The sequence below is a fragment of the Cervus canadensis genome, chromosome 1 (assembly GCF_019320065.1).
Source record: "Cervus canadensis isolate Bull #8, Minnesota chromosome 1, ASM1932006v1, whole genome shotgun sequence".
Classification (NCBI taxonomy): domain Eukaryota; kingdom Metazoa; phylum Chordata; class Mammalia; order Artiodactyla; family Cervidae; genus Cervus; species Cervus canadensis.
The window spans coordinates 4,549,843-4,576,018 of record NC_057386.1 but is presented as its reverse complement, the minus strand read 5'-3'; the positions used below and the strand labels follow the sequence as shown (position 1 = coordinate 4,576,018).

Here is a 26,176-nt window from a genome sequence, read left to right as displayed (position 1 = left end):
GGTCTCGTGAGAAGCGGGCGACAGAGGATGAGATGGGTGGATGGCATCATGGACTCAATGGACATGAGTTTGAGAAAACTGAGAGACGGCGAAGGACAGGGAAGCCTGGTGTGCTGCAGGCCGTGGGGTCGCAGAGAGTCGGACACACCTGAGTGGACGGCCACCTGTGGGAGCAGAGGGCTGTTCCAGCTGGAGTGGACATCAGGCTTAGGGACCAGGTGCTGGCCATCCTGTCCTAAGTGTGGCCCCTCTGTGCCTCGATTTCTTCATCTGTAAACTGGGTGATCTGACCCCTCCGTGCTCCTGACCCCAGAGCTCACAGGTTGAAAAACAGGATTGTCCACTTCTTTTGAGCTGTGTTTGGTTTTTAAAATCAACCGTGGTGTAGTGGTAAGGCTTGCGTGAGGGTTCCCAGCAATGATGCAGTGAACAGAGTTCCTTGAACAGTATGTTGTTAGTCACTTAGTCATGTCTGATCCTTTGCGACTCCATGGACTGTAGCCCGCCAGGCTCCACTGTTCATGGAATTCTCCAGGCAAGCATACTGAAGTGGGTTGCCTTCCCAACCCAGGGATCAAACCTGGGTCTTCTGCGTTGGCAGGTGGATTTTTTTCTTTTAACCATCTGAGTCACCAAGGAAACTTGAACAGTGTAAACAGGCCTTTCCCCCACCTTAACTAAAATACTGCTTGAAGGAGCGTCAGGCTTCCCAGGAGGCTCGGCAGTAAAGAATCTGCCTGCCTGTGCAGTTCGATCCCTGGGTTGGGAAGATTCCCCTGGAGAAGGAAATGCAGCCCACTCCATCATTCTTGCCTGGGAAATGCCGTGGAAAGAGGAGCCTGGAAGGCTACAGTCCTTGGGGGTCACAAAGAGCTGGACACAACTGAGCAACTAAAGAACAACAGCAGTGTTCTGTTCAGTAGCTAGAACATTCTGGGTTAAAGGCAGGAAGGTGATGTTCGTTGTAGAAAGCCATCCATTGAAAGGACAGAAGGCATTAGAATCTCACTCTGATGCTGTTTTTTTTTTTTTTGGTCCACAGGCCTGCAAGGCAGGACAGGTGGAGAACTGTTCCTCTCGCCCTCAGCCCCCACCAGGAACCTCAGTGTAACCATGAAGACCCCACGGAGCTACGATGGGACCTTCTCTTAAGAGGCAAGCGCTCTGGATTGGAGTGAGAAGTCTTGTTCTGGAGAATGGACTTCCCTGGTGGCTCAGTTGGTAAAGAATCTGCAGGCAACACAGGAGACCTGGGTTCCATCCCTGGGTCAGGAAGATCCCCTGGAGAAGGAAATGGCAACCCACTCCAGTATTCTTGTCCCAGGGACAGAGGAACTTGGCAGGTTACAGGTCCATGGGGTTGCAAAGAGTTGGATGTGACTGAGTGACTAACACACACACGTTCTGGAGGCTAAAGGAGCTTCTGGATTTAAGAAGATGTTTGAGGAGAAAGCAAAGAACCTCGGCCTGAGGAATCCTGTCTGTGTTGACCTGCGTGAACAGGAGGCCACCTCCAGCTGAAGGGGCTGCCGTGATCCTGGACCTTATAACTCCTTCTGCTGGTGCCTGATCTTCAGACCGCCCCCCACCCGTCCTTGGAAACCAGAGGATTTTCTCCTGCATTCTTTCATGCTCCCCACTTCCCATGTCTGCTGTGCTTTTGGACTTAGCAGTTCTCTTTAACTCCATCACTTCTCAGCTGGATACAGAGTGAATAGTTCACTACACGTACGTCAACTGATCTTACATTTTGCTCCTTCTAAAAAGGCTGGTGTTTGCACGTTGGAGTACAAGCAGCCTTGGAAGAGCATCCCTCCTCGTGGATGTGGGGTCTGGTCCTGCAGGCTCCAGACTGATGCAGGTCTGTGCAGAAATCCTTCAGGCTCTAAAGATGCTAGGACATTGGAAGGGCTCTTGCAGGGAGCTGGATCCTGAAGACTAGCGTTGCCCACGTTCCACTTTCTTGGTTCGGATTGCACGCAGGTGTGCGTCTGGAGGAGCAGAACACGAACACGTCTTCTGTTGATACAGATGCGTGATCAGCTCCCAGCGGGGCAGTCGGAGTCCACGTCAGAACACCGTGCTTCATTACAGGCTATCCAGCAGCCAGAGTTGATGGGGTTTCTAGAGGACCCTCTCCATTGTGTCCGGACCACAGATGGGGCCCCACAAAACCCAAGTCCTGTTGATGAAGTGAACCTTTTCTGTTGAGAACAAAACAGCTCCTGATGAAACAAAAATAATACAGTCACTGGAAACAATGGAAAATAGACTATGGGATGTGTGTGTGTGTGTGTGTGTGTGTGTGTGAGTGACACGTTTGTATAGAATAAGAGCCAAGAAGAAAATTTCTGCATCTCAGCTAGACGGACTAAGAGCTAAAAACCTTTGGGATGGCGTTGTCTGGAGAGTGAAGGAGTTGACTGGAACACTTCCTGAAATTCCTTTGACCTCTAGGGTCCCTTAAAATATCAGGGGCGTGTAAATTGGGCCGAAGTGTGTGCTTTCTGTCTGAAGTCTCCTGGATAACCTTCAAGGTCAACTCAGATGCTGTTGCCTCGGAACTCCCCTCCCCCAATTCCCTTCCCTTTCCAGACACTGGCTTTATCTGGGATAAGGCAGCGGAACTAGGTAGTGGTCGCGGGGGAGAGAGGAGAAGGAGGTTGCGCCAGCCCCAGTCTGGGGTGCTCGTGACAAGTGAGAACAACCTGAAGGCAAATTACAGGTTCTTTCCAGGTTAGTTAAAGCCAGGCTTTCAGGATTGCATGCCATCCTGAAGTTGTTGCTTCTTGTCAGAGGATCACGGCTTTATCTCTTCTGCTGAAAGACAGGCTTAAGCATCTCATCTAACCGTGCTCATCTTGTGTGGTGGCCCTGGCGCAGGGGGCGGAGGTCATCACCTACTAGAGTAGAGATGAGCACGCAAGCATCTAGAAACGACTCTGTCATCGCACACCTGTCGAGATTAAGACCCAACCTCCCGCACGTGGGTCTTTCCCTCTGTCCTGAATCTCCCTGTCTTCACTGCCGTTGAAGGAACACTGACCAGCTCCCGGGGGTCATTTTTTTTTTTTTTAAAAAGGACTCATTTCAGATGTTTCCTTCATTTTTATATTCCACACATGGTCATTGGTTCCAGAAGAAGTCCCACTGTGGTGCCAAAAGCAGCAGTTTCCTCTTTTTCCCTCTTTTCTTCTCTTCTCATCCACATCGAATCCCAAATCCCCAGAGCCTGAAGTGGTCTAGAGCATCGCTCTTATCTAGATCTACCCCTGACTAGTGCAGGAATCCCGTTTCCAGCATCGGATGCGGGATGGGCAGGCCCTGGGGGAGGCAGCCTTTCTGGCAGCTTGAGAGAGACCTGGGAGAGAAGGTTGGATGATGTTTAGCCTTAGAGGGGACAGCAGGATTCTAAGGAGTACTTCATGGGTGGCCAAGTGTCCACATGTGTCAATTTCTCCATCTGATAGCGAGCCAAAGGCATTTCATTTCTGGGTCCAGCTGTGTGTCTTACACTGATTAAAAAAAAAGCATAGAGTGGGGAGACAGGGAGACCTGAGTTTTTTTCCCAGAATGTCCCGCTTCCTAGTTCCTTCCACGTAAAATGAGGGAGTCACGTCACTCATCCCCCAAAACCTCTTCTAGCCCTGCTGTCCACAGTGTGGTCATGTGGAGAGACATAGTTCATGACTTAAAAGATCTGCTATTTTTTTTTTTCTCTCTGGCTCTAGTCCTAGCCGTAATTTCTTCTTCCCTTAAGTTTTTAAAAAGTATCCAGCAGTTGTTTGTCTATGTGTTGATTTATCAACATCTTTGTTCCCCGACTAGTGATTGAACTCACGCCTCTTGCAATGGAAGCAAAGAGTTTTAACCACTGGACCTCCAGGGCAGTCCCCGGGTTAATTTCAGCTTGCTCCAAGATCATGTATAAGTCACTCAAGCCTTTTTCTCCAGGTCTCAGTTTTCCCATCAATAAAATGGGAGAGGTAGGGGGTGGTCTTAATGGTCCTCCACGTTCTCCTCCCGTGTGTCAAGTTCTAAGCCTTGTCTGACGCACCCCATGGCTGACGGGTAACTCTTGCTTTGCCTTTGGCCACACCAGCCAAAGACAGGGCAGTCTTAGGAAGTCCATTACCAACGACTCCTTCAAAGCTGTTTGCACTTGTTGTCAGCTGCACCGAGCAAGAGTTTGTCGAAGGAGAAGGCAAATAGACATTCAGACTGATGACAGGCCAGGGGGAGGGGGACCGCTGTTTGCCTGGGGTGACCGGGAGGGAGAAAAAAAACCTGCCTGCCGTCTTGACCAATAAATAAAAACTGGGAGCTCTGCGTGGCTAAAACTGTAGGGGATTTATTAGTTTGCTCAGTGAAAGGCAAATATTAAGTCTTAAGTTGGCCTGTCCTGGAACTTGCGTTTTGGCGTTTGTATGCTGTCCGGCACCGATCACCGTGTACTCCAGGTTATCAGATTCTGTCGAAGGGTTTTTTAAAAAAGATTTTTTCTGTCTCCTTCTTATTTCCTTCCTTCTTGCCTGCCCCCGCCCCCCTCCCCCGCCCCCCAGCTCCCACCTCCTCCGATAACTCAACTCTGGGCTTTGGTGAGCCGGGGAAGACAAAGTGTGGAAGCCTTGTCGTCCTGGGTGTGAAGCGCCTGTGTTCAGGGCTCCAGCTGCCCCGGGGGTTAACCATGACCGTGGTGCAGTGGCTCGAGGCTTCGAACTCACCAGATGGTCCTTGGGGGGTCTGCTCCCTCCTCCACCCTGAGCGCTTCAAAACTCAGGTCCCAGGCTGTTGGGCGAAGCTTGTGCCTCTCATTAAAATACGCATCACCACCACCACTGGAAAAAAGACACAGACCTCTTGGTTTCTAAGTTTTTTCACAGTGAACACATGATTTCAGCCTGAAATGCCTCAAGGTGAACTGACCGGGCTTGTCACTCTCCGCATGAGTCCGGCTGGGACCTGGGACACCGCTGTACCTAGAAAGCATCTCGTCCAGCATAAAATACAGAGACTATAAGGACTAGACGTGACTGTGATATGCAGCTGGGGAAAATGCTGGACAATAATATACAGAAAGACTCAAAACCCAGCTGCTGCTTTTGAGGCTCCTGGAGCAAAAACAGGGGGTCGGGAGCAAAAGCAGGGCCCTTCACGTGTCCCCTGCACACAGCGCCACCCAGGTTTGCCCACCCAGGCCCCCACTCTGCCTGACCCCAGACCTGCTTCCTGCCCTCACCCCATGGGAGGAGCCAGCTCCCTCCACTTGGGGAGCGAGGAAGAGGGCCTGTGACTTGTTTTCATTGCCCACTGCTGTAGCAGGAGCCCGAATCAAGCCTGCCTGAATTTCTTGTCTGGTCTGTCATCAATTTCTGTTGATCAGGTAAGGCCAAGAACCCGAGGCGATATCCAGTCCCCAGGGGTTGGACAGCCATCCAGTCTCTCCAGTTTCTAAGAATGAGCCTCAGCGGAACCAAACTAGACGGCATGTTCTTTACCCTTTGCTGGAAACATCTTCAGTCTGGAGCGCTGCAGCTGCAGGTACCCAGGCAGAGACCCAGGCACTCAGGTAGAGACCCAGGTGCCCAGGCAGAGACCCAGGTGCCCAGGCAGAGACCCAGGCACTCAGGTAGAGACCCAGGTGCCCAGGCAGAGACCCAGGCACTCAGGTAGAGACCCAGGTGCCCAGGCAGAGACCCAGGCACTCAGGTAGAGACCCAGGTGCCCAGGCAGAGACCCAGGTGCCCAGGCAGAGACCCAGGCACTCAGGTAGAGACCCAGGAACTCAGATAGAGACCCAGGTACCCAGGCAGAGATCCAGGTGCCCAGATAGAGACCCAGGCACTCAGGTAGAAATCCAGGTGCCTAGGTAGAGATCCAGGCACTCAGGTAGAGACCCAGGCACTCAGGTAGAGATCCAGGTGCCCAGGTAGAGACCCAGGTGCCCAGGTAGAGATCCAGGCACTCAGGTAGAGACCCAGGCACTCAGGTAGAGACCCAGGTGCCCAGGCAGAGACCCAGGTGCCCAGGCAGAGACCCAGGCACTCAGGTAGAGACCCAGGTGCCCAGGCAGAGACCCAGGCACTCAGGTAGAGACCCAGGTGCCCAGGCAGAGACCCAGGTGCCCAGGCAGAGACCCAGACACTCAGGTAGAGACCCAGGAACTCAGATAGAGACCCAGGTACCCAGGCAGAGATCCAGGTGCCCAGATAGAGACCCAGGCACTCAGGTAGAAATCCAGGTGCCTAGGTAGAGATCCAGGCACTCAGGTAGAGATCCAGGTGCTCAGGTAGAGACCCAGGTGCCCAGGTAGAGATCCAGGCACTCAGGTAGAGACCCAGGTGCCCAGGCAGAGACCCAGGTGCCCAGGCAGAGACCCAGACACTCAGGTAGAGACCCAGGTGCCCAGGCAGAGACCCAGGCACTCAGGTAGAGACCCAGGTAATCAGGCAGAGACCCAGGTGCCCAGGCAGAGACCCAGGCACTCAGGTAGAGACCCAGGCACTCAGGTAGAGACCCAGGTGCCCAGGCAGAGATCCAGGCACTCAGGTAGAGACCCAGGCACTCAGGTCTCCTCGATGGTGGTCCCTGATACCCACCCACTGAGGGGTACACCATACCAATGCACATTGCTCCATGTCAGACCTCCAAGGCCCTTTTCCAGGCCACCCTGCTAACCGTCCGTGGAGAAGACTTCGTGCTAGCCCACCCGGATATAGCGGTTCCCCACCACTACTCAAGCAGTCAAGAGCGGGGAAATGTTCTGGAATTGCTGAATTAGGAAAGTTCCTTTCACACTCCAGTGGTGATTTTTGATTGAATTCAGCGTGAGTTTTAATCCTCTGGCAGTTCTTCCTGGATGAGTCTATGTTGGGCAGCCAGGCTGCTGAAATCCTGTTCATCCTTAAAGGTCGTTTCAAATGCTGCCTGCTCTAGGAAGCCTTCCTGGGTTTATTATTCCCTCTCAATCAGTTGTGACCTCCCACTCTGTCACACTCTCTTAAAGCATCTGGCATTGGCTAGGGACCCCAAAAGGAATAAGTTTGAAAGTGTAAGAGGTGACCCAGTTTCTGCTTTTATGAGAGAAACAGAGTATTGGGAGAAAAGAAGTTTAAAACAAGTTCAGAATAAGCAGAGTAAATGACATACAAAAGGTGCTATGGTAAGGAAAGGGGATCAGCCTTTTGGGGTCCCTTGCCACAGCCAAGGTCATTGGAGACCTGCAGTTACGAAGTCTTGAGTCGTAGCCTTGTGGCTTTTACCTGGTAGGTATACAAGGAAGATGTGGAGTTGATTTTCCCTATTCATGATCTGTTACTGTGTGTACCACTAAACTTGCCTGGTGTTTTTTTATTTGTTTGTTTGTTTGTTTGACTGCCTATTAATCAATAAAGTGTTTCCTGAACAGCAGAAAAAAATGTGCTTGTTTCTTGATTGGTTGGTTTTTCTGCAGAATTTCTTCTTGAAATAGAATATGCCTGGTTTTTTTTTTACCAGTTATCTGAGAGCTAGGGCCATTTTTAGGGGCTTCCCAGGTGGCGCTATTGGTAAAGAACCCTGCTGCCAATGCAGGAGACATAAGAGACACAGGTTTGATCCCTGGGTCGGGAAGATCCCTTGGAGGAGGGCATGGCAACCCACTCCAGTGTTCTTGCCTGGAGAATTCCACGGACAGAGGAGCCTGGTGGGCTACAGCCCATAGGGTCACAAAGAGTCAGACACGACTAAAGACACTTAGCATGCATGCAGAGTGATTTTTAAGACAGGAAAGAAAAATTGAAAATCAGAAGTTTAGATCACAATTGCTAAAGAATTTCACTGTGTCTAATGGGGAGAGAAATAGAAGAAAAGCACAAGACATATGGGATATCCTTTGCCTTTAGGATCTTATTTACAGTCTGGTTGGTCAAGAACTGCATATATAAAACCATGAATTGCTTTTGGCAAATAAACTCACAGTTAGTATTCCTGGGGAATCTGGGTGGATGATACTGCCTGCCTACTCTCCACCCCATAGTAAATGTTTCCAGCAAGTTGCAAACAGAGAAGTTGGACAATGGTGACCAAATTCCCTGCTAAAGGGGATGGGCTTCCTAGGTCTGAGGGCACATCCTCCTGAGGAATGGTCCGTCCTAGGTCCAAGGGCACATCCTCCTGAGGAATGGTCCGACCTAGGTCCAAGGGCTTTACACTTGAGGACAGAAAGCAAAGGGAGAGACATCACTCTAGAGCAAGCAGACCCAAGGAGAGGAGAGACTGCTCCCATTTGCCATCTGATTAACCAGCCTTTCTGTGGGGAGGGGAGCAGCAAGGTAGGCAGAAGTTTCTTTTGGGGGGAAGAGACGATCTCAAAGACCACCCCCTCTTCTTCACACAGATGAGTAAAGTTAGAATTCGGACAAAGTGGGTGTCATCTGTGGGCTCTGGTCGCCAGGACCAATATCAAACGTTCAAGAGATGATAAGACACTTGGCCAAGAAAAACCAGGCAGTTAGGAAAATAATACATGCAGGCATAAAGAACAGACAGGTGGGCCCAGGGCGGGAAGGGGGACGGTGGGGTGAGCTGAGAGAGCAGCGACACATAAACAGTACCGTGTGTAACAGACAGCGAGTGGGAAGCCCGGGAGACTCACCTGGGTGATGACCTTGCGGGGGGCGGGGGCTGGGAGGGCGGCTCAGTAAGGAGGGGAGAATGCATACATACAGCGGGTTCACTGTTCATTGTACATCAGAAAACCACCACAGCAGAGCAACGCAACTATACTCCAACAAAAAGAGAAGAATGCAGCCCGATGTCTTACAGGGCGATGGGGTTTGAAAGCTCCTGGCAACACTTCTCATGTGAATCTCACAGCAACTTTGTGAGATGGCATGAAGACCTTGTTGTCATGGGTGATGAGAGTTAGGTGAGGGAGATTGAATGACCTGCCCTAAAGCAGGTCCTGGAAGGTCCCTGCCCTAAGGACAGTGTCGCAGTTCTCTATGCAAACTGCATCAGTCATGGCAGGCTGTTGTGACAAAAGAGCCCCAAATCTCCGTTGCTTTGTCTAAGGCGTCTTCCCCGGTCGGCCATCAGGAGCATGTGCGATGGCAGTTGTGGAGGCAGGATGCTCTTTTTCAGGCACATATTCAGAAACTCAGGTTCCTGCCTTAGGGCACCACCTGGCCTCTAGCAGTGACACTTCCAGGGCGTATCTTAGCCTCGTCTCTAAGCGGCTTCATAAGGTTTAGATGAGTTATTGCCGGTGTGGCACTTAGAATGATGCCAGGGACACGGCGTTCAATAAACATGGGCTTTTAGCTCTATGCTGGGACCCTGGGCTCACGAGATCTCTGCATCTGTGTGGGAAAAGACTTCAGATGCGAACTCTGCCGCAACGTCTGTGTTTCCCCAACATGAACGAGGCATCACTGAATCTCCCCAGCTCTGGTGCGCTCTTTCGGCTACTTGGTTTGTTTTAAGGGGCTAGAACTGAGTTCCAGTCAGGAACATAGATGCTAATCCCTGGGTACTGGCCCTCGGAACAGTGATTCCACTTCCTGGGGACACTCAACACCAAGTCAGCTTCATGCGACCCTAATACTGGTCAAGCTTTTTCCTCCCCAAGGCCAAGTTCTCTGCCGAACCTGCTGAGTGCCCCTACAAACCAAGGAAGCTCTGCAGAATTCTCGATCAGATGGACACATCGGGTTCACGGAGACTTTCTGTTGCCTCCTCCCCCCAGGGAGAGGAAGGGTCTGATCTCACAATCCAGGCAGCCTTCTCTCCATTTTCACACCTAGATTTCAAATCACACCCTTCTCCTCCACTGTTGCCCAACAAGCTCCCCTCTCAGCTCCCCGCCCACCCCTGGCTGGGCGTGGGTTCTTGTAGCTATGAGACCTCCGTCGCCCAAGATTTCTGGCACCGGCTCGTGTGTTCCATCTTCGGCTCTGCTGGCACCGCGGGAGAATGGAAAGGCTGGTCTGTTTACAGGACGCGGGGCCAGAGCAGCATTAAAAACTAAGGAGCAAATAAAATGTTGTAAACACATTTCCTTTCCAGTTAGGAGTGTTCCTCGCCGGGTCCTTCAACAGGAACCATTTTTCTCATGTGTTTGGATTAACGCTCATGCTGAGCAATTACCCTGCCCAGGGAGGGGCTCCCTGTTTCCGTTGCTATTTATTTTGATTTTGGGCACTTCTCCCCACTCTGAGCATCACACACCTAATAGTAAAGAAACTGGGCTCCGTCTCAGGGCCCAGGGAGCAGCCCCTCCCCAGCCTTCCTCTGATGATGGAAGCATCACTCTTTCGGCTCCAGACAAGGCCAAGGCATGGGTTGGCGGGGGGGAGTTTTGCCCTGGGATGGAAGCCGTTCTCCATGGAGAAGGCGGGAAGGAGGTGAAGCAGAGGAGAGAAATGGCTCCAGATAAAAGCTGGAACGTGCGCAAAGGGCTGTGTGTGGGTGACTGTCTCTCTGTGAAGGCTCTTCAGCAAGAGCCCCCGCTTCGTGTGAGTTTTCTGCGGGAGCTGAAAGCCATTGATCTCGGGTTTCCTGACTCCAGCAGGTAGCTTATTGTAAAACAGTTCATCCAGAGGGGAAAAAAACACCTTGTTTCAGCATTTGTATTTTTTTTATTTTTTTCAGTGCTCTGAACCAGACTTGTAAGAAAGGACACAGAGAAGACTCCTTCCCCCGCCCACCCCCAGCTCTGAAACAGATTTCACTGGGGGCGGGGGGGAGGGGAGAACCGAACAATTTCCAACAGTGATTAATCTTGTTTACAAATGCGTTGTGTTATGAAGGGCCCCTGTTTGCCGATTTTTTTAAAGAGAATTTTTATCTAAATACTTTTGGCGGTGCTGGGTCTCTGTTGCCGCGCGGGCGTTTCTGCGGTTGCAGCGGGTGGAGGCTACTCTCGAGTTGCAGCGATGCTTAGGCGTCTCCTTATGGTGTCTTCTCTTGTTGAGGGCCCCGACTAGGCGTGTGGGCTTCGGGAGCCGCGCCTCCCAGACTCTAGGGACAGGCTCCTCGTTATGGCGCACGGGCTCAGCTCCTCCGCGGCGTGTGGGATCTTCCCCCACCAGGAGTGAACCCGTGTCTACCCCCGCGCCACCAGGGAAGCCCCCTGTTTACAGATTGTAACCCCCGCTCCCCTTCATCCTTCCCCTCTGCCCCCTGCTTTCCTTCTGTGCGGGGATCGGGGAGGGGAGGCCCACCCCGTGCTGAGGGTGGCCACTGTGGGTAATCCTCACTTTCAGTTTAAATTCACTTCACTTCCTAAATTCCTTGCCTTTGCCGGGTTGCCTGAACTGATGTTCTTGGAGGTACTGAATTCAGAGGGGCCGTGAAGAGCGAGCAGAGTGATGCTGAGTCACGGACAAGTCATGGGATGACTCTGACTTCGGATTCCTTAAGGTTGGACTCAGTGGAGGCTTCAGGAAGAGGCTGGGGGTGGAGGGCAGGGTCTGCACCCTCCACAGCTTCTCCATGAGCCCCCCCAGACTGCAAATGGCTTTCCCAATGGCCACCCCTACACCTCCTCCCAAAGACATCCCAGATGGGTCACCAGGTCACCTGTCCCAGGCTTTACCTGGGTCATGAGTTGGTGACAAGGTGAATGGCAAAGCGAGACCTTTCCCCTCTGGAGGTTGTGGACTTTCTCACTCCTTGTCTTCTGAGGGGCTCTTCTTCCAGGGGGTGTGAGACCCTCATCAATGAAACCTGATTGGTGTTGGAATGATCCTGGACACACGTGATAATGAGTGAAAGGCACAGAACCACATGCTGAGCCTGGATCCCAAAGTGTGCTGCCGGCTCTGTGCCTGGTGGGGATGAGCCTTACATAGACTTTTCCAGAATCGAGGAGGAGGAATGTCTAAAGATCCACTCCCAACCTGGTGCCCAGGTCCCCTCGAGAGCAATGGGAGATCCTCACTTTAAAAAAAAAAAGATTAGTGTTCAGCAATCTGACCTGGTGAGAGACTGTGGTCCTTGTTCGTGGACTTTGGTCTGGGGACCTCCGAGGTTCTGGTGGGTCAATTAAACACCCAACGTCCCTCGGCAAGTTGATGGCGAGCAGTGATGGATCAGGCCTCTGGTCTCCACCTGAAACAGGGTTCCCTAGAGAGTACCGACAGGGAGAGGAGGCCTGAGAAGGTGTCTGGGGAACGGGAGGAGGGCTCCAGTGCAGGCAAAGTGCTGCAGAAGCAGAATCCATTCGTGGCAGCGCCGTGCCTGCCGTCAGGGGTGGGCGCGTGCGCTCCGGGGTCAAGAATGCTTTGAATAAGAGGCGCTGGGGGTGGGCCAGCCCTCCATGGGGCATGCTGGGTTCTCCAGGGAGGGGAAGACTTCATCCGGGCTGCAGCCCATCCTCAGTTCCGCTCTATTTAGAACACTTTTCTTTTTTGTTTGGTGGAAAGCAGATTGCAGAGGAGGAAAGCACCCAGCAGGCGGGGAGGAGTCTGGTTCTGCCCTGGCTTCCAGATTTGGGGGTGGAGGGAGGGAGAGGTCAAGGCCGAGACTCCGAGCAGGAGGCACCGGCCACAGCCCGCTCCTGTCCGCCCCCATCTCCTGCTCATCGGCATCTTTCCCCTCCAGCCCGGCAGGCAGCCCTTCGCTGGGCAGAGCTTACAGAGGCAAGGTCGCAGAGGGAGACCATTTTCACTCTTACAAGGTGAGATAGGCACATGACATTTTATTTTATTTCACAATATTTGAATGTATATTATGTCATAGATTGTCCCATGCATTGTAACAAGACAATCACATTCTAGCTAAGAACCAGTCCAAAGGCAAAGAGAAAACCCTTCATGTTGTGCCTTTTCTAAGCATAAGCATTAGCTTCCAAGAAGCCCCCCCAAAGATTATTGGTCAGAGTGTCTAAACTACACTCTGAGCAACATCCTAGAATTTTCTGATTGGATTTTTTTTTAATTATTTATTTTAATTGGAGGTTAATTACTTTACAATATTGTGGTGGTTTTTGCCATACATTGACATGAATCCGCCAGGGTGTACATGTGTTCCCCATCCTGAACCCCCTCCCACCTCCCTCCCCATCCCATCCCTCAGGGTCATCCCGGTGCACCAGCCCTGGGCACCCTGTCTCCTGCATCTAACCTGGGCACTGGATGTTTTAAATCCTGGAGTCCCTTTGACAGAAAGCCCCACTGCAGCAAAGACCCGCTTGGGTGAGGACTGCCTCCTGGTGTACTCACTGCCCTGCCCCCCGCCATGGAGCCCAGCAACGCAGGAGGCTCTACCCACTGGGCGCCAGGTGGCATCTCCGACGTCCCTTCTCGGCTGGATTCTGCCGCAGGATGGGCCAGTCACTCACCTTCTGGGTCAGGGCAGCTGTGAGATGGATGGCAGCTGTTCCTTGAGAACTTTGAAGCAGCAGAGCTCTGTACCTGATTGTGTGTGCGCGCGTGTGTGCGTGCGTGTGCATGTGTGTATGCGTGTGCACGTGTGTGCGTGCATGTGTGCATGCTGTGAGTGTGCGCGCATGTGTGCATGCATGTATTTGCATGTATGCATGCGTGTGTGCACATGTGTGTGTGCGTGTGTGTGCATGTGTGTGTATTAGTCGCTTCAGTTGTGTCTGACTCTGCAACCCTATGGATTGTAGCCCACCAGGCTCCGCTGTCCATGAGATTCTCCAGGCAAGAATACTGGAGTGGGTTGCCGTGCCCATCTCCAGGGCATCTTCCCAACCTGGGGAACCCCCAGTCCAGGTCTCTTAAGTCTCCTGCATTGGCAGGTGGGTTCTTTACTACTTGCGCCACCTGAGAAGCCCTCTATAAGGATTATCCAGCCTCAAATGTCCACAGTGTCAAGATCAAGAAACTTTTATTTTTCAAACCTCCATTGTCAGACTGAAGGGCTTCCCTGGTAGCTAGCTGGTAAAGAATCCGCTGGCAGTGCAGGAGACCCTGGTTCCATTCCTGGGTCGGGAAGATCCCCTGGAGAAAGCAAAGGCTACCCACTCCAGGATTCTGGCCTGGAGAATTCAGTCCATGGGGACTATACAGTCCATGCGGTTGCAAAGAGTCGGACACGACTGAGCGACTTTCTGCCAGGTTGAAACAAACGTGAACCCTCACCTCCCAGCTCTGCATCGCTTTATTTATCAAAGGGGAAAAAGAAATCTGTTATTTTTTCCAAGTGCATTTCCCCCTGTATCTTATCAAGAACCACCAAGTTCAGCACACCCTTGATTAGTCACTTCCATTAACAGTGTTTATTTTGGGGTTTGTGTTTATTTTTGGACGTGGTTGCCCTCATCCCCTTCTCTTCCTCATGCTCTAGCTGTGCCGGCCAGCTTCCCAGCACAATCTCGTCCACCCGGGTCTGCCAGCCCTGAACCCACTGGGCCAGCTCCTGAGGTGGGAGGGCAGCCTCTCCGCCCACCCTCCCTCCTCTGGGGGGCTGGGGCTTCCACTCCTGGAGTTTCTCCTAAAGCCGCATTCGGGCAGTTGTCCTCATCCCTCTGATTTCTTGGATACGCTTGAAAATCCTTTTCATTAGCGACTCTGCGGACCAGCCGACCCGTGACAGCGCCCAGCCTTTATTCCCGTTCCCGGCCGACCGCATTCTGCGAAACCAAGGACGCTCAGCGGTTTCCTCCCCTGAGTCAGAGCAGGGAGATTTCTGACTTGTGGGTCTCTGCTGGGTCTCCGCACCCCTCCCCTCCTCACTGCCGGCGGGTCTCTGGCTTCTATTTAAGTGTTTCTGAGTCACAGAGAGAGCTGATCCTTGCCCCTCCCAAATGGCGGAGAGATTTCGGGGCTTATGATTGAGTACCCAGAGCTCCAGGGAATCTCCGAACAGCTTTGGAGGGGCTTCCTCTTTGACTGAGCAGCCCCCCACCAGCATCCCTGGTGCTCCTCCCCAATTCCAGCAACCACCACGTCCCCCAGGAGGTCACCGACAGAGCCCCCTTCAGCCCAAGGAGTCCCTCCCCAATTTGGGAGGGTCTCATTGCTAGTGTTGGACTTAAGCACTGACCCAAAGTTTGCAGAGAAAACCATGGCACAAGGATGTTTCCCGGCAGGCAAGCTGCACAGAAGGCCCAGGTACCTTCCCCCTCCCCCATACTCCTTCCTGGGACGTTTATTTGAATCCCACCAGGGAGGTGGCTACTTTGGGGTATTTATTTGTTTAAACATGGGTGGTTCCTCCAGAGGAGGGTGTCGGGTTTCAAGGTTGGAGAAACGGTTGCAAACAGAGAGTGGGTGGTCTGGAGGAGAAGCAGGCCAGGGTGGGGGTCCCAGAGCCCAGGCCTTTCTAGGTTTGTAGGTGAAACTGCTGTGTGGCTGTGGCCTCTTTCCAGCCCCACTGATCTTCATCTGTAAGACTTGGGGAGGGGCGTGTGTTCTGACTCGGGGACAGCCTTTTTGTAGATTGTTGAAAAGGGTATTTGGAAATCATGACGATTTAGGGGCGGTCCCTCCTATTAATTTATCCTGAGGGCTATGATGACTTATCTGAGTGCCTGGAGAGGAGCAGGAGGCTGCAGGCCGAACTGGTTCTAACTGCAGCCCCACCTCGGGGATTCTAAAAGATTCGAAAGAACCAGGGGCACTAGTGGAATGGCAGATGTTATGTTGTGTTACATGCTTAGTTGCTCAGTCGTGTCCAGCTCGTTTTAACCCTGTGGACTGTCGCCCGCCAGGCTCCTCTGTCCATGGGGATTCTCCAGGCAAGAATACTGGAGTGGGTGGCCATGCCCTCCTGCAGAGGATCTTCCCGACTCAGGGATCGAACCTGAATCTCCTGTGCCTCCTGCATTGCAGGCAGATTCTTTACCCGCTGAGCCATCAAGGGGAATGGCAGGGCCTCTTGCCTAAAATCTCTTGAGTTGTTGACCAGAATGACCGGTTCTGCCTTGCGTCCCAGGGCCAGCCTCCCTTCTGGGTTAAACTGGCAGAAACGGATCTCTGATGAGTTTGGGGGGGCTTCCTATCAGCCCTGAACAACAGAGTTTGGAGTTTTGTATTCGGCAGGTAACAGTCAAAGAAAACAAAACCGAGATGGAGGGAAACCCAGAGGTGCACGAGATCACTGCTCTCTGGTCCATGGCTCTCCAAAACCTAGAAGTGACGCAAGATGGCATCTTACCTCCGAGCCTCTTCCACAGCTTCTCCGCTAGGAACTGCAAAGCGCAGAGGAATCCCCACTACCACTCTGCACAAACGCACTGCTGCAAAGAGGCGGGGTTTTTCCAGGAGGAAAAGCACCAGGTGAGGTTTTGGAGACGCAGGTATGTCCAGTGAGTAACACGGTTATATACAAGATCCAGTAGAGATAACAGAGTGACTGTCTCCTGCTGTCCTCACAAGGCAAAGAGGAAATGGAATTCACAGGGCCATGTGGAATTACCGCTTCCCTGGTGTCTCACACAGAAAAGAATCTGCCTGCAATGCCGGAGACCCAGGTATCAATTCCTGGATCAGGGAGATCCCCTGGAGAAGGGAATGGCAACCCACTCCAGTGTTCTTGCCTGGAGAAGCCCATGAACCGAGGAGCCTGGCAGGCTACAGTCCATGGGCTTAGGTCAAACACCAAAAATTATCTCTAATACTGCAAGTGATGGCACCCAGGGAGGCTGAAACATACCTTTTTTTAACATTTGGAGGGAGAGGAATGCTATTTACCAAGTCTTTATGAACAGAGAAAAACTGTCCCTAGATGAATAGCCTCATCAAGGAAACTTTGTTCAGAATTAGTGACGTAATGTGCATTCTGAAATATTTAAGGCTGAAGGGTCCTGAGGTCTGCATTTTTCCTTGTTGTTGTTTAGTCACTTCAGTCGTGTCTGACTCTTTGCAACCCCATGGACTGCAGCCCGCCAGGCTCCTCTGTCCATGGGATTATCCCAGGCAAGAATACTGGAGCGGGTTGCCATTTCCTCCTCCAGGGGATCTTCCTGACCCAGGGATTGAACATAGGTCTCCTGTGTTGGAAGGCGGGTTCTTTACCACTGAACCACCAGGGAAGCCCATTTTACCATGACATGTGTTTAAAAGATAAGATGGGTTGATGGCTGGATAAATGCATAGATGTGTGATGAAACAAAGTGGAATCCTGACAATCACAGAGTCTAGGTGGGTATGCGGAAGACTTTCAAGTAAAATATTGGGGGAAGGTACCAAGCCCTGGGCCACCCATGGTGATTCAGACTCAGTGAGTTGCCGATGAGGTCTAGGAATGTTTTGAGCTTTGCGAGGGATTCTGACAATGAGCCAGGCTTGTTGGGGCCCCCGTGGAAAGGATTGGTTTTCCTCTAACTTGGATGCACACCAGAATCCCCTGGAGATTCTGTCAAAATGCCGAGTCTGACGCAGCAGGTCTGGGGGTGGGGGCCTGAGTATCTGCATTTCTCACGGGCTCCCAGGTGACGCTGATGCTGGCCGTGCATGGACAACACCTGGGCCGGAAGGGCAAGCAGACTCGCCCGGGATCTTTGCTTCTGAGTAGTCTGGTGGGGCTCAGCGTGGGCTTCACCCTGGGGTCGTCTGGGGAGCTTTAACATAAACTGATGCCTGGGTGTGGAGTGTCACGCCCAGAGATTCTGGTTTAATTCGTCTGGGCTGCAGCACGGGCAGTGAGATTTAAAGGCTCCTTAGATGATTCAAATGTGCAACCGCTGGTTTCATGTCACGAAGGGAATCCATGGAATATTAAGTTTCAGGAAATGAACTTTTGCACAGAAAGACGCTGTGATGACACCCATGTGTTCAGAGGCTTTTCCACCCGTGAAAGACTTTGAACCCACCCGTCCCCTTTCCATCATGATGAGAATGACTGACAGCTAGTGGCGAGCATCAGGTGAGTCTTGCTGCTCATGTCACCATCACGGCACCAACGAGGCAGGCGTTAATATCCTGTTTTATTTATTTAATTAATTTTTTAAAAGATTTTTTTTTAATGTGGACTATTTTCAAAGTCTTTATTGAATTCGTGACAGCGTTGCTTCTGTTTTCTTTTTTTAAATGTTTTAGTTTTCTTGGCCCCAAGGCGTGTGGAATCTTCGCTCCCCAACCAGGGATCGAACCTTCAGGCCCCTGCATTGGAAGGCAAGGTCTTAACTACTGGACCCCTAGGGAAGCCCCGGTACCCTATTTTACAGATGGGGATATTGAGTTTGACTGAGTTCAGTGGCTGGCCCAAGGTAGCACAGCTAACACAGTAAGTCTTGGGCAGACATATGAACCGCGTCTGCCTGACTTCAAAGGCCATACTCTTCAACAGTGACGTCACTCTCGTGTCTTTGTGATCTGGGCCAAGAGGCTGGTAAGCTGTAGCCTGTGGGCGGGCCACATCTGGCCAGCTGCCTGTCTTTATTAATAAAGTTTTATTGGAAAACAGCCCTGCCCCTTCACCTGTGGATTATCTGCATCAGCTTCTATGCTGTAATGGCAGAGTTCAGCGTTTGCAACAGAGACCCTGAGGCCTACAAAGCTGAAACTATTTACTCTCCGGTCCTTGACAAAGAAGAGTTGTATGACCTTCGAGGGATTGATGAGGCAGCTAGCACAGAGATGGGGCACAGTCCTGGCTGTGATCTGAGGAGAAGGACTAGCCCATGGAGGATGAACTTGAACTCACGGTTCCTGTGGCTCCCTTTTTCTGCTGACTTAAAAAAAAAAGTGTTTATTTATTTTGGGCTGCACTGGGTCTTTGTTGCTGTGCTTTCTCTGGTTGTGGTGAGGCGGGTCTTCGCTTCACTGCATGGGTGTCTCGTTGCCGTGACTTCTCTTGTTGCGAAGCATGGGCTCCAGGGCGCTTGGACTTCAGTAGCGACAGTGAGGAGGCTCCGTCACTGTGACTCCTGGGCTGTCCAGCACAGGCTCTAAGGGTTGTAGTGCACAGGCTTAGTTATTCTGCAAAATGTGGGATCCTCCCAGATCAGGGAATGAACCCGTGACTCCTTCACTGACAGGCAGATTCTTTACCACTGAGCCACCGGGGAAGCCCCCCCTTACTGACTTTTCACTTCCACCTTGTGACCTGCATTTTAATGCAAGGGTTACAACTTGCTTCCTTGGAGCAGATTTTATTTTGATGCCAAAATTTCTGATCTGCTTTCTTCAGAGCAGGAGGTCTTGCTCCCAAAGCTAGGGCTGTCACAGGGCTCTCTGCAGGCAGAGTGGGGCGGGGGAGGCCGGCTGGCTGCCGCCTTCCCCTGCAACACCCTGGGAGGCTTGGGTGGAAAGGCCCGGAGCCCCCTTGCTCCTGGAGGCCAGCGGAGGCTTCAGTCCCATCCTGCCAGCCATCCATCCACCCGGAAGCCCTTTCAAGCAGCGAGGAAGGAAGAGAAGGGAAATGCCAATCAATCCATCAAAACCCCTCCCTCCAGTGGCTTCCAGGCCTGAGCATCCTTGACCCCGGGGGCCCAGGGCCAGGCGAGCAGGGGAAGTGCATTTGGTAATGATTCTAGACTTCCTGTTTGGTTCCTGTCGGGGGCTGAGATATGCATGCTCCTAGCCTATATGTAATCATAAGCATTCTTTCTTTTCTCCCAGGTTTTTTTTTTTTTTCTCTTTACTATTTTTCTTCCTCTGGCGCTCGTTTGCATTTCTTTCATTGTTCATTGGTGTGAGGAGGGCCTCCTTTGGGAAAATTGGTGGAAAAGGAGAGGTGAGGGGCAGGAAGAGGGCAGGATACCCTGCCTGGATTCCTGGGGCGTTGGCCCGGGTACCATATGCATTGTGTCTGCCCTGGGACAGACATGGTGGGAAAGCTGTAAAGAATCTGTTTGGGTATGCAGACATTTGGTGGTGGTGGTTTAGTCGCTAAGTTGTGTACGACTCGTGTGACCCCGTGGACTGTAGCCCACCAGGCTCCTCTGTCCATGGGATTCTCCAGGCAAGAATACTGGAGTGGGTTGCCATTTCCTTCTCCAGGGGATCTTCCCAACCCAGGGATTGAACCCAGGTCTGCATTACAGGCAGATTCTTTAGCAACTGAGCTACAGGGGAAGCCCTACACAAACATTTATTTAGTGTTCATTTTTGTGCATAGGACTGGGGCTTCCTCGTTGGCTCAGCTGGTAAAGAATCCGCCTACCAATTCAGGAGACACAGGAGACACAGGTTTGATCCCTGGGTTGGGAAGATCCCCTGGAGGAGGAAATGGCAACCCACTCCAGTATTCTTGCCTGGAAAATCCCAAGGACAGAGGAGCCTGGCGGGCTACAGTCCATGGGGTCACAAAGAGTCAGACACGACTGAGCGACTAAGCAAGCACGGTGTGCATGGGATACTGAGACACACAGAGATGTTGCCTCTTGTCCTGTAAGAGGTCAGAGATGAGAAGAAGAGAGAGGAAAGGCAGGGTTCAAAGCAGTTTGGTAATCACGATGGCAGAAGTAGGTAGGACTGGGACTTCCCTGGTGTCCGGTGATTAAGACTTCAGCTTCCAATGCAGGAGATGCAGGTTTGATCCCTGGTCTGGGAGCTGATATCCCACGTGCCTCGAGGCCAAAAAACCAAAAATGTAAAACAGAAACAATACTGTGGCAGATTCAATGAAGGCTTTAAAAATGGTCCCCATCAAGAAAATCTTGAAAAAGAAGTAGGGTGGAGATGGAGGTGTATGGGGGAGGGGTCGTGGATCCTTTAGCTGGATTCTCTCTTCCACGCAAGCCTGAGCCTTAGTCCCAGAGCTGGGGGTGCAGTGCGCCTCTCACCAAATACCAGTGAGAACTGGTAGAACCCAGCATCACTGCCAAGCCCTTGGCACCTCTGCCGTGTGTTACAGGGCAGGCGGACCATTCACAGCTTTCCCGTGTACCAGCCTTAGTCCAGGGGGCTGGGGGGCTGGAATCCTGGGGAGACGGGGGCTCTGGGGACCTCAGAGGTGATCCGCCTTCTTTGCATTACGTCAGGACTTTGATCCCTCCATCAGGGAGAAAGGAGAGTTCTCCCTTTCCAGCACCTCCTGACGTCCTTCCTGCTGGCGGTCCTGGCCCTGGCCCTGGGCTCACCTTGAAGGGGACAGGATGTGTCTCCAGCTGGGCCCCTTCTCCTCCGCATCTGGACCGGAAGTGAGTGCAGCTCAGGAGCGCGGTTGTGGCCACAGGGCTTCGGGGGCCCCTGAGCGCACCAGGTGGATGGACAGGAGGCGGGGGACGCGGGGTCCTCCGTGCCGCCCTCGAGGCCCAGCCGGCCTCTGTCGCTGGAGCGCTGGGCCGGGCGCTGGTTTCGGAGGCCCCGGGGGTGACTGGCAGCCAGGACTGCAGCGTGGCCTGCCCCGCGGGAGCCCCCGTCCCTTCTGCAAACCCCTCACAGGGCCAAGCTGCCGGCACCAGTCAGCCGGGCCTCTGGGTTGTCAAGGTGGGCGTGGGCAGGGAGGGGGTCGGGACCCCTTTGTCCTCTTCCCCCACCCACCATTTCCCTTCTTCCCCCTCTTCCCCATTGTTCCAAGAGCTAAGTGGCAAAAAAGAAAAAAATCGCGGGCAATATGACCTGATATGGGCGCTTTCGATTTGTGTGTGAACTCTCCACCTGGCGTCTTTTCAGAGTTGCTGAAACCTGGGCAGTCTCTGAACTCTCTGAACTGAGGGGCGGGCAGAAAAATAAACAGGGCGCTCGTGTGATGAAACATGAGCACCAGCTAAGAACTCCCACCCGGCTGGAGGGCTCCCGGGAGCCTTTTGAACACCCGTCTCCCCGGGGCTCCCCAGACAAAGGGCGGGCGGCTGTCAGTGCACGAGGAGCCCCGTACACCTGTGCCCAGCTTCCCCCAGCAAGAGGGCCCCGATGCTGGGTGCAAAAGAGTCTTCCAGGAGTGCTGGGGGGTTCGCCCCGAGATAGAAGCCTCTCAGCAAGTAAGCGGACTGCTCATCGCTTTCTAATCCATCAGCTTAGTCTCTCTGAATTTTCCATCTACAGAGTCCTCTTCCCCGCCCCAACCTTGTAGAGAGGGGAATGCTACCTTTTATCATTTTGCCAGGTGAACATTCCTTTTGAAACATAATAATTAACTCCCAATGTATCTCCTTGGAAAATGCCTGTGCATATATGTACATATACATTTGTGTATGCACATATACATACTTTTGTGTTCATATATACAGAGTATAAGGAATTTTAAGCTGAGCGAAGACCCAACATACAAATAGTCCCAGGGCCCCCAAGACACACACTTTGTGCCTGGAACGGTGAACAGTCCTCCGGTTTGCCGGGGACTGTCTTGATTTTAAAATGGAAAATCCTGTGTCCCCAGAGGACCCTGTCGTTGCTGCTCAGTCACTCAGTCGTGTCCGACTCTTTGCGACCCCGTGGACTGTAACCCGCCAGGCTCCTCTGTCCATGGGATTCTCCAGGCAAGAATACTGGAGTGGGTTGCCATTTTCTTCTCCAGGGGATCTTCCTGACCCAGGGATGGAACTCGCAGATTCTTTTCCACTCAGCTACTTGGGAAGGCCGCCCACTGACCCCCCGAGACTGGGGCAAATCAGGAAGGCTGGTTGTGACAGAGCCAGGCATTCAAAGTCCATTATCGCAAATCCTTCATGAAGACACCGTCAATTAGATATTGTTTTTGCAGAGAAGGAAAGTGAGCTGGCGATGCTGATGGAGTTGCCAAATTCACGCCCCAAGTCTCTGGCTGAGGTCAACACTGTGCCGTGCGTTTTGTGTAGGAGCGCCGTGGACGGTGCGGATACAAACATGAGGATGGGAGTGATGGGCAGGGTCTCCTTCACGAGGGAAGGAGGGGCCGGGGAGGACTGTGCTCTGAGAGGGCATCTCCTTCCTGTCACTTCAGCAGCTCGAGAGTCTCCGGCCTGAGTGCCTGGGGAGGACTGAGCACTGACCTGGAGCAGGTCCCCCTTCAAGAAGGAAGGGTACCACCTCCCCGCGCCTGAATCCCCTCCGCCTGGGCTAGTGTTGTTAGCTGGCTCCCTGCGGCCTGAGTCCACCCGGGGAGCATCAGAGGAAGGAGGGCAGAGAGGATGAGGATTTGCTGACTCTGTCCCCACCACCCCACCAGCCCAACTCCCCATCTCCCCACCACCCCATCTCCCCACCACCCCACCACCCATCACCCCATCTCCCCACCACCCCATCTCCCCACCACCCCACCACCCATCACCCCATCTCTCCACCACCCCATCTCCTCACCACCCCACCACCCCATCTCCCCACCACCCCACCATCCCATCTCCCCACCACCCATCTCACCACCCCATCCTCCCCACACCCCACATCCCATCTCCTCCCACCAACCACCCATCTCCACCATCCATTCCATCTCTCTCACCACCCCCCCTCACACGCATCTCCCACGCCCCACACACATCTCAACACCATCCCATCTCTCACCACCACCACCCACCATCCCAACATCCATCCACTCACATCCCCTTCCTCTCACACCCCACCCCCTCTCACCCACCCCATCAACCATCCATCCCAACCCACGCCCCATCCCCACCACCCACACTCACACCCACCCCCATCTCCCCACCACATTCACCCTATCTCCCTCTCCTTCATCCATCAACCCACCCCACCCTATCTCCCCGCATCACCATCACAATCTCCCATTACCATACTATCCAAGCACCACCACCCCATCTCAATCTCCCACCACCCCATCTCCCCATCACTCCATCACCCTATCTCCCCATCTCCCTGTCATCCCATCACCATCACCCCACCACCCCATCTCCCCATCACCCCATCTCCCCCTCACCCCATCTCCCCACCTCCCCATCACCCCGGCCCAGCCTCCCTCTTCTCTCCCCCAGAGGTGTCCAGGCAGCCTCTCCTTCCTGCGGGCCTCCCCGGGAGACCAGCGGAGAGCTAATTACTGTTTTCTCTTCAGGCCCTGTGGCTCTGCCAGGCGAGGCTCCCCTCTGTCAGGACCAGGATCCTCCGCGGGGACCTGGAGGTGGCCCAGGCCTGGATCTCCGTCTCCCTCCTTACCGCGGGCCCTCGTCCAGGACACTCCCGCCCCCCTCGTCGCTCCAATGCCTCCGCCGCTCACCTGTGCTTCCGGTTTCAGGTTCGAGAAAGGCGGGTGGCGGGCTTTCCACGGCACTCCTAATCGCCCGCGTTGAGCTGATAGGGACCCAGGCCAGGTCATTCCGCCACCCACGGGGCCCTGAGAGCCGGGGGCAGCTCTTGGGAGTTTCCTGGTTTCGAAAGAAATCAGATTGAGGCCCGGGGCGTGGACTTCCTGGAGGACGGTGGTCCAGGCGATAAGCGGTGGTTCCAGAGAACAGGAAGGGCCGCAAGAGTCAGCCTGGGGATAGTTTCACGGGGACTGGGGCATCGCATTCCGGGGGAAGCGGAGGCCCGGCCCGCGCAGCTGGGTAGGGCTCCCCGGCACCCGCACCCCCTGCCCCAGCCCTGTCTCTCCCGGCATCTCGTTCCCATTGAAATAATCACAGGGTAGGGCCGGCGGGCCGCGTCGCCATGGCAACCGCTCTAATTTCTTTTAATCCCAGTGTTCCTTCCTAAAGGGACCTCCCCCAGCCCCCACTCTCCCCCCGCACCCCCACCCCACCGCAACGTGTTTTAATTGTAATAACTCCTGGGTTTTCGGGAGGTAATGACCGTGTGTGGGGGAGCCAGCCTTGGCGGGCCTCCATGCACAGCGCTGCCCGCCCAGCGGCGCCAGGCCGCCCTCCGCCTCCCAGCAGGAGTCGTGGAGGGGCCCAGGGCAGGCTTGGGCAGGGTCTGCCAAGGGGGTCTGTGGCCTCGGCGCTAATGAACACGAGCCAGGGAGCCTCAGCCCTGCGGGGTTGGGTCGTTCTTGGGCAAGGCCTCCCCTCACCCCACACCTGCACACTCCAGTCACACCTGGAAGGGACTCCACGGACCATGTCTCCATCCCCGGCTCAGCCGGCCACACTGCTTCTGGGATGTGGCCCTGAATGTGTGTTCAAAACCCCTGGGGTCTCGTTATGGGGCCATTTCCAAGTCTTGGGGAAGCCAGAAGTCTCTTGTCTCCAGCTGCCTCCCAGGGGGGACGCCCACACTGCCCACACTTTGAATAGCAGGAGTCCGGGGCACCTCTGTCCAACAGAACTGCAGAGATGGAAATGCCCTGTATTTACACTGCCTGAGATATTAACGAGCCATTATCCACAGGAGGCCATGGAGCAGTTGAAAGGCGGCTATGTGACTGAGGAAGGGAATTTTAAATTTTATCCAAAGTTCCTTGGATTCACTTTAAACCACCCCGTGGAGGCTGGGGGACACGAGATGAGATCGGAGTCTGCAGAGAGTTCTCCTGGTCACTGAGGGCCCAGACCCTGGGGCAGCCTCCCGGCCCTCCCGCAGCCGGAGTCTTCCCATCTGAAGCCAGGTGCACGGTCCAGATCTATGCATTTCCCTTCAGGATGGGACACAGCAACCCAGGAAGTTCTCCCGGGGCTGACTCCTGCCGGCTTCCCTGTCCTCTGGAATGACTGCTCATGCCGTGCGGGACCGTCTCCTTTGTCTTCTCCACACCGTATTCCTCGCTCGAGATGGACTGACGGAAAATGAGCAGAAGATCTGATCGCAGGGCTTGGAAATAAGAACCTGAGTTCTGCCCAAAGCCTAAGACATCTGTCTGCACGCGTCCAGCTTTTCTGGGAAGCCTGCTACGTATCTGCACAAAGCTGAGGTGCCCGGGGCCACGGTGGACTCTCAGATGCTGTCCTACGACTGGTCTCTCCGTCCTAATCACAGGGAAGACAGTTTAGGAGGTGATGCAATACTGCTGTAGCAGCCCTTAGACAACTTGCCTTCTTCCAAAACCCTCCCGGGCCAAGCTTTCCCGTTCGCACGCTGAAATTTTAGATGTTCAGCTGGGAGTCCAACAGCAAAATATTTCTGAAATTGTGCTTGTGTGTGTTTCTTTTTTTTTTCTTCTAATTTAATGTGCCAGACAAGCCTCCCGGTAATTAAAACCAGAAACAAGGACCAGACTTAGACAGAGATTTGAAGGCTGTAAAATTCTAGGACAGGTTTATGTAAAGCAATTAAAAAGGGAGTTAAAAATTGTTAAAAAATTAAACACTAATTACTTTTTTTTCTCCTCTCATTTCTGCTGAGCTGTTTTGGCCGCGAAGCTCGAAGAAAGATATAAAAAGGAGAAAGTTTTGCCTCGTTGCTGTAAATCATGTTCCGCAAATGCGCCTCTGCAGTTTGCAGCCGAACCCATCTGCTGTCAATTAACCTAAATC

The 26,176-nt window shown here is 53.2% G+C and overlaps 2 protein-coding genes across 7 annotated transcripts in view; both read left to right on the top strand.

The window, feature by feature from the left end:
* LOC122431083 overlaps positions 1-7,412 on the top strand; it is a 156,571-nt gene extending 149,159 nt beyond the window's left edge. For 3 of the 5 annotated variants that reach the window (XR_006266478.1, XR_006266481.1, XR_006266479.1), the window contains exons 3-4: positions 1,043-6,089; positions 6,150-7,412. Coding sequence is in view for 1 of the 5 variants with exons in the window: in XM_043452433.1 (XP_043308368.1) it covers positions 1,043-1,152 (110 nt within the window). In the remaining 4 variants the exon portion in view is untranslated. Of the gene's footprint in view, positions 1-1,042; positions 6,090-6,149 lie in introns of those variants that run through there. The other 2 variants (XM_043452433.1, XM_043452350.1) reach the window with 1 other exon arrangement.
* A 7,342-nt stretch (positions 7,413-14,754) lies between these two features.
* LOC122430966 lies at positions 14,755-25,972 on the top strand. 2 transcript variants are annotated; one of them, XM_043452078.1, is made up of 4 exons: positions 14,755-15,062; positions 15,993-16,229; positions 23,824-24,003; positions 25,345-25,972. In XM_043452078.1, the coding sequence occupies exons 1-4, from the start codon at positions 15,027-15,029 to the stop codon at positions 25,381-25,383; spliced, it is 492 nt and encodes a 163-aa protein (XP_043308013.1). In that variant the 5' UTR covers positions 14,755-15,026; the 3' UTR covers positions 25,384-25,972. The 2 variants fall into 2 exon arrangements, with proteins under 2 accessions (XP_043308013.1, XP_043307932.1); XM_043451997.1 differs by having other exon boundaries at positions 25,095-25,972.
* The last annotated feature ends 204 nt before the right edge of the window (positions 25,973-26,176 follow it).

Coding starts and splice junctions, on each gene's coding strand:
- LOC122430966 (XM_043451997.1), top strand. CDS start 15,027: ATGTTTCCCGGCAGGCAAGCTGCACAGAAGGCCCAG. Junction 16,230..23,823: donor TCCAGGAGGAAAAGCACCAG/GTGAGGTTTTGG, acceptor TTTTCTCTTCAG/GCCCTGTGGCTCTGCCAGGC. Junction 24,004..25,094: donor ACCTGTGCTTCCGGTTTCAG/GTTCGAGAAAGG, acceptor CATTATCCACAG/GAGGCCATGGAGCAGTTGAA.